Below are 18157 nucleotides of genomic sequence, written 5' to 3'. Positions count from 1 at the left end.
AAACTCGTAAATGGTGATGTATTTAAAGGTTTTGCTCGGTGCTCTTTTAACTTTTGGTGTCCTACCCAAAGAACGAGTTTCAAACTTAAATGATCCGCGTCAAAATGTGGTTCTGTGTTTTGTGGTTGCTCAGAAAAATTGCTCCAATTGAGGTCCTTTTTTTGTGGACCTCAAAACAGAGTAGTTTGAGCTTCTGCTTTTACAATTTAATTTTAGCAACTTTCGGTGAGATTGGCGTTGTATTTTTAGCGAAATCGATCGAATTTTAGAAAATTGTCATTTGAAATTTGAATTTTTACTCGTTCGATTCTTCCTTTATTTTGGTTTGATCTTTCTTTGGCTATGTATAGGGAAGCGGAATTCCATCTCAGTTGTAAAACGTAAACACCACTTGTCATTGGCGTTTCAACCGTGAAAAGTATCTTTGTAGCTGATGCCGAATGACTTGGTTGTTTCGGTTAACGGAAATTTTGCCTAAATTTCAACTCCCTTCGTTTCTTCTGCCCGTGAATGGTAGATTTGATAATATATTCCACCATATTGAAGCGAAGTTTCATTAATTTATTCTCAACTCTCAAATTTTCTGTTTGATATCATAATACCAGAATGTAACAGGGCTCTCACTGCGTTAACATTTACTCGTCGGATCCTCTTGATCATTTTCCCGTCTAACGCCTTCCCCATTCACTCACTATGGTTCCGTAATCCGTCATTTCGTCGTTCTTATTTCTCCCCCCTTTTTTTTGATGCGCCATATTCCGACTTCTTAACGATACGGTCTTTTGAATGTGAAGTCAGGGAGTTTGACCCGAGATATTACCCAAAGTTTTCGCTCGATTTCCTCCCTTAATCCGCGCCTTCTCTAGAAGGTCGCGTGAATTTGAATGAGTAGGTTTTTTTTTCTTCTTCTTCGGGCTGTCACTCCATCGAAGGCGCCTTGTCTTATCTCGTATTTTTTTAGTGTTCCAAATGAGGAAGTCAATGAAGCACTGTTCCTTTGTATGCTACTAGTTTGGAGGTGTGCCGAAAAAGAAATTGTTTTTTTCTTTGTTAGCGATGTCCGTTCTGCTTGCTCCACAAACAAACGTCTTTGTGCCTTGAGACATTGAAAAAAAAAAGAAACGTGGAGGTGCCTTGTGGCATTAAAAGAAAAATCATATTTACATCAACGTAGCGTAGTTGTTCACGTAGCTGTTGTTTCACGAGTGTATTCCCATTTGTGAAAATAATTAAGTTTGTTCGATGGTTTCTGGATCAACAGCAAGTGGAAGTCTGTCAAAAATTTCACCGATTAAAAAGGAAATTATTCCCGTCTCATTTCATTGCATCAAATAAAACAAGTTTTCTTTTCAGTTGTGTAAATTAGCAAAGGTAACTTGTTTTAGTTAAGATATCATGCGATTATTTATTTTCACCCTCAACCACCGGAAATTGAAGACAATAGGCAAATGCATATGAAAAAATCGATGCTTCTCACATATCTCAATTGAAATTCTGGTTTTATCGGATTAAGTTATTTGGATTATGAGAATTGTAAATGCTTTCGATTATTGTTTCGATTCGTTGAAACATTACTTTCGATCGAGATATCGACATTTTTTACGTCATTATTTCACCTTGGTGAGGCTGATTGGCAACTCGCCCATCCTTAATCGATTCTTGCTTCTCTCCTTCTTTCCTTTCATTTTGTTTTCGCACACTCCCTTGAGTGGAATTTCGTTGCGAACATTCGTTCACCCCGCAATCGCTCCACGCCCTCCTCTCACCCCCCTCGCGTCGCCACGCTAGCGGCCTTGTCACCCTCCGAACTCCCCTCCCACCATCATCTTCCTCCCCCCTCTCTCTTTTTCACTGCTTTTCCTTTTTTTCCTCCCCTTTCCTTTTCGTCCTGTCCACCACACTCGCCCGGTAACCGAGTGACCCCGCCCTTCATCACCATGATATCTCTCGGCTTCCTACCTTTACCGGTGAAAAATGAAAAAGGTTCTCAATCTCCCTTCGTCTGTTTTTTTTTTTAATCATTCAAATCGCCCTTAAGCCTATCCTCCTGTTTTATTTGCCCAGGCGGGTCGTTAAAAAGGCTGGATTAAATCCCGGACGCGGCTCTCTCTCTCTCTTATGTCCATTTTGCAGGGACCAAATTATGCGTCGCCTGCCCCCGGGGCAACAACCGATCGCCTTCTAAGGAGTAGGGTGTTCACCCCTCTCTACCTCCCTCGTCTCCTCCGCCCCGGGCGAAGGAGTTCGGAAGAATTGGCGGAGATGAGGAAATCTATCTGCGAATATGTTGCGAATGGCTTTTTTTTTAATTAAGAGAGATCATTTTTTGTACTTCCCTTCGATTTTTTTATCCTTATTTAGCCCCTCCCTAACAAATTATCAGCGCTGATGGAATATTTGAAGCCTCATATTTACTAATATTTGAAGCCTCATATTTACTTATTTGTTTATATATTTATTTTCAAACAAGCTCGATGGCCCATTTAATCTTTCGGATACACAAAGTCCTTAGGGCATGTATTCCCATGCCTTGGGGGCGGAAACCGCCCAAATGTTACTTAACCCCCGCAGAATTTTATTTCATTCTTTTTAAATTTATGAAATGGTGCACGTATATAACGATTTTTAGGACAAGACGATTTGTATTTTCTATTCGTAATCTAAATTTTTTTATGTAAAGAATCTAACGATTTCGAAATAGCGTGTAGCAATTTGTGAATTTTTAATGCATTTTCATGCTGATTATTTCGTACAAAGCCCAGAGTTTTCGGAACAATATTCTTTGATTTACAAATAAAAATGCGTTATTTGATAATTTCGGGAAACTGTTATTACTTTAACGAGTAAGCGAATTGAGTTTCCTGCACATCATTCAAAACTTAACCTCCAATCGTTCATTTTTTAATTTCCCTATTTTCCACTGCTTTTATTCGACTTACTCTTGAAGTTAAAGTTACGTAACTTTCAGCTTATTTCCTTGAATTGATATTAATTATTATCGGGTAATGTAGCAATTATAGTTTTATTTAAATACTATAGTATGGATAGCACCAGCGTGGGATGCATTTAGGGTAGTTTGAACTGTGTGAAGACCGTGAAATAATATTCCGCCTGGCACTTACCTCTTGTTTGGTGACCATCATATTGCTTCCCTCCTTGGTCATGGAGGCTAGGGCAGGCGACGAGTAGGCCGTCGAGAAGCCCACAATCATGGACCCCAGGGATACGGACAGGGCTGCCATCACCTGTAAGAAGGAAGACATTTCGAAGTGAGAAATTATGTTCGTTGAAAAAAAATACTGAACTTAATCATAATTTATCAACCTACCACCCGCTCATAGGCCATTTCATCATAAATGTATGTTTTCGGATAGGATGACAAGGAAAAGGTGTGGGACTATCATAACCCAATGGTTTTATATTTTCATCGCTGCGTTTTTTTTGCTGCCCAAAATTTTCACATGATTAGTCACAGTTTTCCTAAGAGTCGCATATTTTGTAAAACAGCGGAAGAACTGACTCCGCATCATTAGGGAAAAACTTAAAATAGATTTTAAAAATTATTGAATTTAATTAGTTGATTTCACATTTTTAGAAAGTAATTGAGCTGCTTTTCTTCCTACGGATGAATTGGAGTTATGATTCCCCCTTATCTTCGTTACTCGTATTCTTTATGTATCGTAAAACTGCGTGGCTGCTTGTGGTCGAGGCAGAGAAAATTCATGAAGTTGAGGAGAAAAATGAAGGTAATGCTGTTGATGAAAAATGGTTCATCTTTTCGAGACGTAATCACTGGAGCGTGAGTTGAATTTACACGTCCTTCTGACTCATTTGACTTGTGTCTTCGTGTCATCGCAAGGCCGGTTCTTGTACAGAACCAGAAAGTGTGTTCCATGGCCGCGATCTCTGATATGATCTCATTTTCAATTTCGAGGTGGCGCTTAACTTGTGATACATGTAAGGTCGCCGGCGAGTGGGCGTCCTGTTGCGCCTTTGGGAAGTACCCTCGCGAACCAAGGTGCATTTGGTGTCCTTACTTCAAAGCGGTGCTCGAAGGTTGCGTGATGAAGTGCTCTGGGCCTCGAAAAAATTCTATCAGTCAAATTAGAGACCGGCTCAAAACCGTTTTATGTCCTCCATTGAGAGATGAATACGTATTAGTGGGAAGAAAGTTTAGTCCATCCTGGATGGCATCCGTGTACTCTGCGCCCACGGATATTACAATAGAGGATTCTATTTTCGACCACTTAATGTGTTTTCACTCACTTTACATTTAAATGGGTGTACAAAAGTCGCCACTTAGGTTGCTGACAGTTATAGTGATCCGAATTACACGAAGAAATGAGCTTTAGTTAGGGATGTCAACCGAAATTGATACTCATGATGATGTTATCTGTTGAATCCATAGCTTTTCAATGCAATTACGATTGCAGATATTGAAAACAAATGAATCTCTGTGCACTCATCGCTACCCTGACAACATCTTGGGGAACAGATTAAAATGCTCCCTTAGTGGCAACATAAAATGAAGCTTCTACAGTACTCCATTCAGCCAGCTTGGCTGTTTCGTTCCGTGTTTCATCTCCCATTCGGTCGTTTCGGCCTCGTAGTATTGTTACGTCCGGAACAGAGTTGCCCGGTCCGGTTTGCATAACTCTCGACCAGTAATTCGTGAGATTTGCATTTCGGAGCCTTGCAGGATCAAGGTTTGCCCTTCGGAGCTTTTGGGGGCTGCTCAAGTGGCCGGAATCAACGAATGGGGGTGGCAAGTCTTTTAAAGGAAAGTGTGTCCACCTCACACTCTCGCTCGTTTTGAATTCCACCGGGTGCTGCTGATTGAAGCGAGGCCGACCCTCATTCGCAGGAATTGCCTCGACTACTAAATCTATGAGCTTGGATTGCCAGATGACAGAAAGAGAGATAGCTATCGTGTTCCTCACCATAAGTGTCTATTGAGGAGGCGACGAGGTCTCCGTTAACATTGTGTTGCGAAGAAGTGTAATGGTCTCTTCCGTTTTGGAGGCTCAGGATAATTGCGCCATAAAAAGTATAAGGAAATTTGAGTTCACCTCGCGAAGGATCTCTTTTGGCCATCACGAAGCAGCTAAACGGAAACTGGATCAAACCCACTGCTGTAGGTTTTTTTATGGTATGGTATTTGAAGGAGGCGACCGACATCGCTGAGGTAATTTACGTTACGAGGAAAGGGTTGCGAGGGAAGGTAGTAGAGAAACCCGGCGTCGGCATCAGCCTACTCTTAGCCAAGGGGACCGCCACTTAACGTGCCGTCCGACGGACGGTGTGCAGTACTTAAATTGCCCTCAACAAATAATTCGAGCAGGGAAAAAGGGCTATCTCTAAAATATCTCTGTCTCCTCAGGAATTTGAACCCGGGCCCTCGGGGTGCTAACCCTCTAGCCACCTCACCAACCCCCATCTCCTCATTGTTTTTGGTTGATTAATTTCGGTCTCTAGAAAAGTCGATGCTAAATGTATTATTACGAGGAGAGAAGAAATTTGTGCTTTCGTTTTTTTCCATTTCCGTTTTTTAAAATTAAGATTTGTCCCTTAGAGTTAATCATTAATGCTTAACGGTGGTATTCATGGTTGAACTGCGAACAACTCTCTTGAAGAAAGCATCGTACATTGGTCTGAAGGGAATGTTGCATCTCCTCTCACAGCGGTGAGTTGCAAATTTTTTCCTTATATTTTTTCCCCTTTTCAGCATATAGAAAAATCCAATTCTTAGCTTTTTTCAATGTTTTTCGCTGAAAACCCCCAAATAAGATTCGCAGAAAATATAAGCGAGCTTAAAGTAGCTATTTAGAATACAGGCCTTAGGTCATGATTTTTGATTAAATAGGGATATGATCTTTGCGTGGTTTAGTGCTTTTCTCTGGTGAAAAAGTTTTTACTCAATGCCTCGATAACGAATCTACTCGCGCAAAAATGTGTGCTACGTTGTTGAGGTGAAAGGGAGAGAAGCCTGAATAATTGAAAGTTGCCAAACACGTTTTCGTTGCTTTTGAAAAAAATATAGTATTTTCCCTTCTATTTCAGAGATTTCGTTTAGTTTTCCCTGAAAACGTATTTTAGTGTGGTCTTACTACAATTTCAGAACTTGAGGAGCGTTGTCTTCATCTAAATTCATCCGCCTTTCATTCAACCATCTATGTTTTTATCATTCCTTCGCTTCTGCCCTTGACATCCGACTGATGACTTGTCCTCGCTGAAAATATTCTTGTCCCGAGGCGCAAGATTAAGGAGATCGTTTAAAACGTTTCTAGCCGCCGCGCTTCGTGCATATTCAAGTTACGCGAGCAAATCGGGGATTTATGCTAATGTAACTGCGATCGTAACGCACCCTCGCCTATCTTGGAGGGGCGGAGTTCGCTTCGAGCTAGTGAAGACATACCTCACAAGTGACAACTTCGAATGGTGGTCGACCTCGTGTTTCCAAGCTGCTCGGTCAGCACGCGTTCATATGCTTAAGCTAGAGTGCCTGCCCTTCCGTGGACTTGAGTGTTAATTTGTTTTTCAAAGTTGGTGTTTGAAGTAATGAGCACATCTAGTTTTGCGCCCAATGATTTATTGTGAGACGAACCAGGCGCTCTGTTTTCGAGGTTAAATATTTTAATCTTAGTCGTGTCCGAGCAAGATTCCCGGACCGAACAAGTTCAGTTATTACCCATTGATGAATCTTCCAGTATTTTCCCTTCCAAAATTTCACTATCCAATCGTTAGGCAACCTTATAAATATTTTTAGGAGCAAGATTGCAAATTTATCCATCATTAGTGATACTAAAATTTTGAAGCTATTGACTGAAGCCAATTGCAATAAGGAATTAATATCTCCGGCATTCCAGATTCATTCTCGTCCCCGATGATGGTTTCCTGGCCAACCGAAAAACCGGTTTCTTTAGGTATTAATTCATTTATTAATCGGCTTTAAGAGATACACTTCTGAGTTTCATTTCAGCCAATTTTTAATGTTTCCTGGCATTGTTTCCAGTCATGCAGAGACGATAAAGTTTTGTCGTAATTTGTTAGCCTCATTTCCAGTTAGTGCTTGCGATCGATCGCTAATTTTCTGCAGGACACATAGTGTGCTTTCGAAGACTAGGAATAATGTGTCATTTGACTCGAATTCTCCGTTTCCACCGGAGCTCTCGTGTCGACGTTAAACCGGTCAACTTCGCGCTCTTTTCTTGATGTCGTCCCACTCGCGAATTTCAGCCAATTCGCTGAAATTCTCCGTTTCTAGCGCTCCCATCCTCATTAAATGTCTTAAGTCGCAGCGTCGGCGGCTGCTTCTGAACGCGTCTCGCGACGATTTTCAACTCGGATTCCCCACTCTCTGTGCCCCCGCTCCGCCTCGTGCGTGAGAAGGATTTCACTCGTCCCTGATAAGGCGACATCCGGAATACTTAAAATGGCCGAGACGCCGCGAACGGGGTGACACTGGCCGGGGGAATGAGGAGAGAAGTGGCATGCCCTCTTAATTTGCTGCAAGTGCCGGATTTCAAACGAGCACTCAATCTTTGCACTTGTGTAAAAATTACTGTTATCGAATGGGATTTGTTTAGGGGTTAAAAATTCAAATAGGAATGCATTTACAATGGATGCAATATGTGTAAGTTTGTTCACGAAGGAACTAAGAGTTTTTGTTGTTTTCCTCAGTGTTTATTTCGTACGTACGACGCATTTTTGTGCCAATGAATCAACCATCGCGTTATAGTCCGTACCAAATGATTATCCATTAGTATTGAAACGCATCGTAAGTCGCAAATACTACAAATTTGTTTTAATTTTTAGAATGTATATACTGAGGATAACTCAGTGAATGTAGCTACGTTTTTCAGTTATTCTCTAGTTTGTCGACTGTTTGGCAATGTCTATACAACAGAAGGATTTTGTCTTCTGGAACAACAATGAGATTACTACTCAAAAGTACTGTACTATGAAGCGTGCGTTTTATTTTATATGTTTTGAAGAACCTTGTTTGCATTAAATTGACAACATACATTTACTTTACTTCTCTATATCGCAATATAGAGGGCGTTATTCACTATTGCAAATAAAACACCTTGCAAGTTATTTCGCGGTGTAATCACCTTAATCAGCCTTGTACCCGGCTATGTACCCAGGGAGGGAGGGAAATGTAAGCCCCATATCAATTGTCCGTCGGAACCAATATCGTCTTCTACTCCTTCACTCATTTTCTGTTTATTTTTTTTTGATCTCATGTCATCGTTCTCTTCCGAACGAAGTAAACAGCGCGGCTCTCGGGTCCGTCGAACAGAGCAATACACATTTATATCGCTTCTCTTCGTCATCTGTACAAAGTTAGCTCTTCCTCTCTTGCGTCTGTTGTCTTCCTCCTCCGATAATCTTTTCGGAACTAATAACCATTCCCCCTCTCCAGATAAGTGTTTGACGCGCGAGCTTCTCCTGTAATCGGAGGAAACTGAGTGAGAGTTAATTTGTCGCCAAAAGAAAAGAAAATAATTTATAGTAGGTTATAATAATTTATCAATGAGTGACCTGGCTAGCCACAATAAGAATGAGGGCTCAGGGGAGCCCTGCTTGGGTACAACACACCGAGGCCGGGACCCAGCATTCGTGCTGATACGCCCGATCACCCGGGGAGGGGGAGGAGAGGAAGGAAAAAGGAAAGAGGCGCCGCCGCGATAGGAGTCCGACGACGCCTCTGGGGTAGGGAAAGGGTTGGAAGGGATGGGACGGGGAAAAACACCTCAACGCTATTGAAGCGAGAAGGGCCCACAAGCTAGCGTAACCAGACGAAGCCATTACTGTGCCAGCGATTTTAGAGGATTATCCTATGAGGAAGAATAATCCAACGATCAAATGGGCTAGCCACAACCAGAATCGTCCTTTAAGTGCTCTGATTTAGGGGACAACTTAGGGGAGACCTCACTCTATTCCGTAGAAGCTTGTTTCGTGTTCGCCACCTCTATCGCTTTTAAAAAACATTTTTCAAAATTGTCCACAGCGCGGCGATTGGTGCAGTGTTCCGTTAATTCTGAATATCGTCAATGGAATGTTTTTACTCGCGAAGAATAGTAATGTAAAGTTAGGAATACGATAGAGTAGACCAATACGAAAAGCAATTTCGGTTAACATCCCTAAATATGGCTTATTTCTCCGTGTAATTCTGATCGCTCTGTCCGTCAATCGACGCGAGGAGCGACTTTAGTGAGCCCACATCATTGCGCTGTTGACGACAAAACATCTAGAGGATGACTGGAGAATTCTCTGTTGTAATATTCATGGCTCTGATAAATGGTGAGCTCTTCTCATTTCGCTAGAATACAGTTTAATGCTCACTTCAGTGTAGTGCTCTTTTGTCCCGTTTCGTAATGACGCCTGAAACGTCACTGAAGTCGTGCCTAATGGTCGCTAGAACATTTGTCGTTTTGAGTTTCATTTTGTAATGGGACCCCGATAACATTGAGATATTTTTGGACTGGGATTTTTGACTGAGTAAGACGTATTATCTTCGTCTTTAACGATCATTCACTATTATCGTGGAGAACAGAAGAGGCTGTAAAGCTGGTATGTAAATATAGAGGGTTTCAGGCTTAACTTTGTGGAAGTTATTAATTAATTATAAGTTTATGGCAATTTTCCTCTAACACTTACAGGCGAAATGTCAATGCAAAAAGTGCTGCAACTGGTCGTGAAATAAAAATAATTGTTGAAAATAATCAGTAACTTTTAATTTATTAATTAGTGTGTGAGGTGTAAATTTATATTTTAAGTAAGTGAAAGATATTCGATTTTTAAAAAAATTCTTAAGTACACTAGACTAAGGTGGAAACTAATGACGAGAATTGTGTAATAATGCCAAAATAACTTTACCCCTGTTGTGGTTGTATGTTTTTGCTCTTGGAATAAACGCTTATCTACTTTCTTGATTACTTCATGTTGAAGCATGTAAGATCATGTAGGAGTATGGAAATACGAATTTACTAAATTCCAGCTGTACTTGGCAAAACGTTCCACGTAATTCTCCATTTTTGAAGTGCGTCATTGTACTGTTACGACTCCAATGTTAGAGCGGACTATCTTAGGATGGTGATTGCACGCGTGCGATGGGTGTTTTTGTTTTTCGGAAGCTGAGCGTTCTTCGGACTCGTGTACGTACTTCTTTTGATATGAGCAGCTCGATTGGGGGTTGAGTGGGAAGGAGTTGACTTATCGCATGTCGTATGTCCGCGTATCGCCTCTCACATGTGAAAACGTTTGTTAGATTGTTTAGTCTTTCGTCTAATCCAAACTTAAGTTGTCGCCACTATGAGGAATATTTAAAAAAGATCCGCTTGTGATAGGGATTGCAAAAATTTCCAACGATATCTACTGTAATTCCTTCCAAAGGACTTTTTCACGCATATGATTCCATGCGGAATTGGGTGAAGGTAAGGGTTATATATTTCTAGAATGTTGTAAAGGCTTGCATGCCTTCGTAAAATGCGTAGCGACATTTAAAATTGGCCACAAGATAGCATGGATAGAAAAAAGCCACTTTGGAGTCAGTGTGTGGGATCAGTTTTAGCGTATTCGATCGGTATGAGTATTTTTATGAATTTTCATCCGGACTTTTTTTCGCTACAGCTTTCACAGTTGTGTCACAGTTTGCAATACGTTCAAGTCAACACAAATCGCGTTGTCATTAAAACTCTATACTATATGCATTATGAACGTGTTCTCCCAAGTAGATTCATCCGTACTTGTATTATGAATTTGGTATTCAAACCGAACCGTCTTCATTATCGACATTGAAAGAATCAAGGATGATTATGAGCCTACTGACGGCCCCAATCGCAAGGACGTGCTGCAGTTTCCGTTCCGCGAAAAAATTCGACCCCACCTCTCTCTCTATGACTCCCGTTCATTCTATTCTTCTTCCCGCCTCAGTAGTTTCCCGCCCGACACCATTTGTTTATGCCTTCCTCCCCCCCGTTCCCCACCCGCTATTATGATGGCCGCGTACTCTCTGGACCCCATTAAAATTCTCGCCTCTCTTGCATGCTATTCTCCCACTAACTTCTCTCTCTCTCGTCCCTCCCCCCATCCCTTGAGTAAGTGGTGTCCTCCTCCCTCTTGTCTGTCTGAAGGCCCCCTCCATCTATTCTCTTCTCCCTCCACGGCCAAAGTTTTCTTCTTCTCCTAGGCTATTCTACAATCACGTTCGTCATACGTGATGGTTTCGACAATGTGGTTGCGGCGCGGAGGTAAGGAAGTGAATTGTAGGTGTGGGACGGTTGTCATTTCAAAGCTCTACGACCCGCGGTAAAATAAATTGTTTGAAATAAGCTGTCGAAGAGTATTTTGTAGTTCTTGATCATTTTATATTCTTAACAAACAATTGGGGTTGAGGTATAGAAGTTTGGTTTCGTGATTATAATTACTAGATATCTTAGGCTGGCTTTTAAATTTCAATCAATAGATAAATTTATTACTATAGATTTGTGTAACAGTTTAAGCGGAGATGCACAAATGAAGGAGCAAAACCATTGGCGGTAAAAGTCGGTGAATAGTTATAATCTAAAGACCAAACTGAAATAACTCATCCCCATCATATACTACCGAAGGCGTATAATTGTTGGAAATTTAAGTGAAGTGCGATTTATTTGGGTAAGAATGAACTCTGAATTCCCACCTATATTAATCATCGTGTCATTCCTCCTATCTAGTGTTATGAACTTTTAATTTCGGGACTGTGGCGTAATGTGCACGAACATGCTCCCTTCAGTCATATAATACGCTCTGCGGCAATACACCACTCATTCCTATTGGTCGTAGGCGTACAAAAAGGATTTGGAGAGTAGCAAAGTTTTTCTCGAAACGAAATGCTATTCGTTTTCATACGAGATAGTTTTTTTTAGTTAAATATGATGGACACCTAGGAAGGAGGACGAGAAAAGAATGGAGAAGGCGAAAATAATAAGATAGCTTCTACTGTTCGCTTTAGCGTTAATGAAACAATACTGACAACCAGGCACACAAATTCATTTGTAAGCACTATTTTTTGTATTTATGAACGAAACGCAAATTACTACGTATGCATTCCAATGCATTCAATGTACAGTCATGCCTTACGGCAGTTTATATCCAATGCACAAAAGGTGCCTGTGTCATAGAAAATAATCTTCCGTGTAAGGAAGCTGACGCTAAGTATTGGAGGGTTGGTTCCTTATGTGCGATCCAGAAAAGCCCCTCGGTGGCATGATGCATGTGGTCAACATCCCTAATTTCCGTGTTAATCGAACCTTGACTTTCGAGCTTGGTAGGTGCATAATAATTTTATTGAAAGCGGTTTTATGTGCCCCTCTTGTGCGTAAGCTTCATGATTTTCTCCTCTCCGATTGATCTTCCTGATCTTTTTTCTTGCACTCCCAATTGACCTCCCATGGACTCTGTCGTCAAAAGCGTGCGCATTTAGAGTGTAGGGGGTGGTTGATTGCCTCCGTCGGCTGCTGAGGGGCAAAAAGAGAAGAAATCGCGAAAGTAGGAAGTACGTCAGAGCAGAGCGAAGTGATCTCCCATTCCTTCCCACTCCATTCGCTTGAACTTTTATCGCGGGAACCTCGAGAAATGTTCTTTTTGGTCGCTTCTCTCCGTAGGTTTCTCAGTTTTCACTGCGTGTTTTCTCTCAAAACAAATGAGATTGTTGTGATTGAGGAATGAATTTCGTTTACATGCCACTTTTTGCGAGTCATATTTGCTATTCCAATGGATGAAACCGTTTTTGTCAATTCGTTTTGGGCTTTAAAAAGAATGTTAAGTGTTTTTCTTAATCGAAGAGTCGAGGAGTGGCAACGCTTATGACTTAAATCTGACTTGCATTCTATTTTATAATTCGCAATTGTTTTTAAAATGTTAACTGCTGATATTTTTCGTGCTTTCTTAATGTGCCATCTCAATTATTTGTTGTTTAATCTTTTCAAAGAGTCATAATGGCACTAAAAACTATGCCATGTAATTAATTTCTCTCATAAATTGTTTCTTCTTCTATTGCCAGTGTATATGCTGCTTTGATTATACCCACCCAAAATAATGTTCAGAGTCACAATAATCTACCTTCTTTCTTGAGTAGTAACTGTGAAACCGGGAGTAGCGGTACTTGAAATTGGTCAGAATTCCGGTATTCTCTCGACGCGCCCAGTATTTTAACTAACTGAAGTATTTACTGATGTTGAAGTTTGAACTACTCGAAAGCAGTGTTGTTAGTACTGACCGATAATGGGTCCCATTCTGTAAGAACTAGAAAATTTCGTGCCCCAAAGTGACATCATGGCATTGAAAAATCGTAATACGTCCTGTCCTCTAATATCACCTTGAAGGAATTCTTTTTTTACGTTGAGGGAAAAAGAACAGCACTCTCGGTTAAATGCGCCACTAAGATTCTTCGCACCGATGGGATACCTAGATTGCTTCCATCCGCAGAAGAAACCTCTTTTAACTAGATTCTTTCAAGCACTCTCTTACCTGACTCCATGTGCATTTTGGCGGCGGCCCGGTCGCCACCGGAATCTCCAAATCCACGTGGGTGTTGGCTCTCACTAGCACCTTCATCTTGCTCTCTTGGGAATACCTCTTCTTCTCGAAAACGCAATTCGCCCCTAGAGGATTTTTCTTCTCGGCCTTCAGGGATAGTTTGTGAGAGGGTGAAGCGATAGCAACTGCTTCTCAATGAAGTTCTTCCAGCGGTGAACCAGAGGGTTTACGGAGCCACCTTAAACAGGGCAGTCGACAGGGACCACTGTCCACCGTGCGATGGTGCTGAGGTTCTCTCTAGGGGTTCAGTTCAGGCAGTTCGCTGATGGTGTTGTGTTCGTCGGTCTCCGTCGGTGGTCAACCCCCGCAGCCCTCTCCAACGCGGCCGGCTCCCTCTTCCGCTGCTGATCCTCACTCTCTCCCCCGACCCGCGAGTGACTCGCTTCCTACTTCGCTTGGCCGCTTTACGCTCAATGGATCCTCTGCCGTGGATGCGTTCTCCTTAAAAAGCGGGATTCCTGCGCGCCTATCTTATTTTTTGTGCCTTGTGTCGAAGACTGATTTTTTTTCGCCCGCTCTCGTCGTGCGATATCGGTGGTGGTGGCGAAGGGAGGGAGGAAGAGGGGCTGTTGGTAGTGGGTGTACGTCCGCGTCACGTGGTCACTATGGTGAGGGGGAGGGTGAAGAAGTAGGGGAAAAAGGTCGAGGAAAAGGTCGCCTCTTGGTCAGTCTAGCTCAAGGGAAGCAATGGGCTCGGTCTCTTCCGCGGGGAGAGCTATATTCCAGAGGATTGAAAGAGATGATGGTATTTGAGGATCCGCCGCTGCGCTGCTTATCGCTCTCCGGCTTTCGTTGCACTGTCACGCGTTGTCTACCGTCAGTTGTTCGCGCTGTCGACCGGCCCAGTTAGACGCAATGCGCTCCTCTGAGTCAGTCCCAACCGCCGGCGGAATGACCCTCTCTCTCGCCAATCCAATGAGTTGGCGTTGGTCCTCCGAAAATGAAAACGCCTTGGGCGCGGGGGATCCTTTGTAAGGCTTTGCTCCTTCTCCTCGCCTTATTCCGTCGCCGGGTGGATGGAGGTTGGGAAATATGCGACCGTCGGACGGGGGCCGTGGGCGGGCGGGGGTGGAAACAGGAAATTTGCCTATCCTCCGCGACACCGCCCTCCTCTTGCGCACTCTGCCTTGCTCTCGCCGCTTCGCCTTCACTCCCTCAGACGCCCACTCCAGTGCAGCGCTGGACCACTTTGGACCTCCCTCAACGGCCCAAATCTTCCCGAAGACCTCTTCGTCGTATCCAGATACCTCAAGAGGACGTATCTCTCTCTCTATCTCTGTCACACACGGAGGCCGCGTCGTGTTTTTTTTAAATCACGTCACACAGCGGTGTGTGTCTCTCAGCGGGAAACTGCAAGGCGTGCCCCGCTCGCTTCTTCTTATACCTTCGACTCCCGTGTAAGGGGGAGAGGGGGTCGTTTAACCCTGCCTCGTTGGAGAAGGGGTAAGGGAAAGGGTTTATTCTTTATTTTCGGTTCGCGTCTCCCGAGTTTGAGAGTGGTAAATAAGTGGTTTGAGATCATTCCTCACCCTCCCTCCCCCCCTGTTAGAGGGGGTGGGGGTGCAGCGTCTTCCCCCCCTCCCTCCCGTCGTGCATCATGTAGTTGGTGGCGTTGACGCACTCTTCTCCCCACCTCCCCTCGTCAATCTGTGTCGCGTGTCTATAGGGGATGACCTCCGTGTCCGCATCCAATAAATGGAATATAACTGCATAAGGTTTTCAGGCTTGACTCTGTAGTACTCATCTGCAGCATATTAATTTAGAGTTTCAGGTCCGATATAAATGATTAATTTATGGCCGGTTTTATAATTTCTAGTTATCGTTAAACAGAACGTGTTACAACCCCAAACTATAACTTGAGAATATTTCGAAGTTACAATTAAGCAAAGCATTTCAGGAAAACGTTCAGTTTAGCCGTATAAATTAAATGAAAACATTAGTTAACTCCGGTTTTCGAATTCCGAAAAATTTTAACTTGACAATATGAAACAGGATAAAGAGATATTTTACCAAACATATTGGCATAAAAATTCGTTTTTCCACCGATTAGTGTGGGACTTCATCAAATGCTTTGTAGGGCTCATACTCAATTTATTTTTTTTCTTATTTTTGTGTGAATGGCTTGTTTCTTAACACCACACGCTTGTAGAAGCGGTTTGCGGGGTGGTCGTGTTTAATTGTTAAATTTATCGCATGTTTTCGGAGTCTGATTGTAATTTTTTTAGTAACTGGTATATATGTCTCTTAAGTGCGATAAAATTTTCAGCTGTATTCACTGTGTACTTAGTCTGTGACAGCCGTTAAGGTTAGACGTGTTTTTATGATATCGGCGATTTTCGGCTCACTCTGCTTTGCTTGTTCGTAACTTTTTAGAACTTTAACGATGTCCCAGTCTCCATATTCGCCAGACATAGCTCCGTGTGACTTTTCCCATTTCCAAAAATAAAGAGAACCTTTTCCTTTGAAATGGAGTTTCAAAAAATTTCGCCTGCCGTAATCAAGCCTATGGGTGTGGATTAAATTATATTATTGGACCTCATGAAGTTTATTCGTTCTCTCAATGAATAAATTCTATTTTTTTACTCACGACTCAGTGTAACCATTTTTGGTTTGTGCGTGAGTGTTGTTTCAGTGTCATTCAGACTTGCTTTTCGTTCATTTGTCTTTATCTTATCAGAGGGAAGTAGGTAAATTGGAGAGAAATAATGATAAGAATATTTTTGTGGGGTCGTCTATTTATTCCTTTTGATTGGACGTGCTGAAGCCTCTAGCTTGGATAGAGAGAGCTGATCCGCGTTGCAATACGTTATGAGTCATCATTTTTGATAATATTACCTCAGCAGGAAATGCGCAACGAAATATTTTCTGGCTCGAAGCGGTACATTTTTAGTTGATAACCTGAGCACTCATGGAGATAACATAATTTGGTGCCGTTTGTTTTTGGAGCACTTCCTCATTCTTATGCATCTTTCCTGATGAATCCATTTTCCGAAATATAATGGGGGATATGTCTTCGTGAAGTATCGCTGGGTATTCTTCTCGTTAATGGACAAAACCATAACTTATGTGTACGTATGAGACGCTAGGAGTTTATCATCAGGCCTTACCAAGTCTAAGGGTTGTGGCCGTGGACGAAAGAATTTCGCAAAAACATGAGCATTTATAGAAATGAACATGTCCCTATATTGCAATATATTTCTTAACTTTTGTCTACCTTATAGTAATGTAATTATTGCCGCTTACAAAATAATTTAATTTATGTAGTTGAATAAATGATAGGTGTGATGGAATCATTTAGACTTGGAATGCCTCTAAAGAAATTCCATGAAGCTTTGCGAGAGTTCCAGGAATGTGTCTTACTATTGGACGTTTTTGCGTTGAACGTTTTCCAGCTAAATTGTGTACGAAGAAACCGAAGGGTTTCGAAGGAATTCTATTGAAACAGATTCAGTTAAAGAGTCCGTTAGGGGACTTATGAAGAATTTCCGCATTATTTTTGGAATTCCCTGAAAAATCGTTTCAATATGTTAAGGAAGCTAAACATAACTCGGACTACCTAGGAACCATAAATATCAGGTGGGAACAATATATACAAGAACCATATGGTCATTATATGGTTCTTGAACTCAGGTCTTCAATTGTGAAGGTATTCAGGAAGAGTGAGAAAATATCTTATCATCACTTTCCTATAGCCTCTCTGGGGGGAACGGGAAAAATGTTTTGGAAGTGTCTTTACGTCTGTCCTTCGGTTTTTCCAGAAACTGTTTTCGAATTGGATGAAGAAGGTAGGTACACGTGACTTTGGCAGCACTCCTTATCCTTGTCCGGACACTCGACTTCACCCCCCCCCCCCCCGGCCATCCGCTTCCCATTCCCCGACATCGCTCTTCCTTGCTCCGCGAACTCAATTCTCTTCCGTATCGATTGAAATCAATTGATTTTGCGATCTCGATCCTCTTGACGTCAGCTCTCAATTTGATCCTCTGCCGATTTTCTCTCGCCACCAATACGACGTGCTCACTTCGGCTTTTCCCTCACGTGCATCACGTAGCCATCCCCCTTTTAATTTAGATAATAATTCCATTGTCCTCATCCATCCGAAGTCTCCCTTCTCCCCCTTAATTGGTAGACTTGGCCATTAGAAGCCAATCTATCTCCCTATCGGGATGTTTTTATCGTCTTATTGCTATCCTTTAACTGGAGCTTTCTCCTTTTTGTAAAGAGACTTACGTCCTTGTGGACCTCGTAAGGGGCCTCGGTTATGACGTGCTGTGACGTCACAAGCATTGCGCTCTTAGATTACGAATTTGTGGAGGACAGGCTGCTAGCACTCTCTTCAGTAAATACTTGTACCTAATATAGGCATCACGTGACGTGGGAAATTTTTTTTAACACCAATGAGCCTGAGAGGAAAAATTAGGCACATATCAAAGTGAAATGCAATATATTAAAATATTTTAAACTTTACCCTCCTATGAAAGGTCTCTGAGCTTCCCTTCGCTGTAAATGATTTTTTGGTGTCACCCAAATGCACAACATTAATGTATCATTCGCTAATCGAATGGGAGTCACGTGA

The 18157-nt window shown here is 42.1% G+C and overlaps 1 protein-coding gene across 3 annotated transcripts in view; it reads right to left on the bottom strand.

The window, feature by feature from the left end:
- The window catches only part of LOC124154543 (facilitated trehalose transporter Tret1-like), a 146818-nt gene that overhangs the window by 12912 nt on the left and 115749 nt on the right, over window positions 1-18157 (bottom strand). For 2 of the 3 annotated variants that reach the window (XM_046528345.1, XM_046528346.1), the window contains one exon: window positions 3123-3245. In XM_046528345.1, the coding sequence (XP_046384301.1) occupies window positions 3123-3245 (123 nt within the window). Of the gene's footprint in view, window positions 1-3122; window positions 3246-13512; window positions 14938-18157 lie in introns of those variants that run through there. The other variant, XM_046528347.1, reaches the window with a different exon arrangement.

The sequence above is a fragment of the Ischnura elegans genome, chromosome 2 (genome assembly GCF_921293095.1).
Source record: "Ischnura elegans chromosome 2, ioIscEleg1.1, whole genome shotgun sequence".
Taxonomy (NCBI): Eukaryota; Metazoa; Arthropoda; class Insecta; order Odonata; family Coenagrionidae; genus Ischnura; species Ischnura elegans.
Note: the sequence above shows the minus strand (reverse complement) of the source record. Positions and strands in the feature narration are given on the sequence as shown.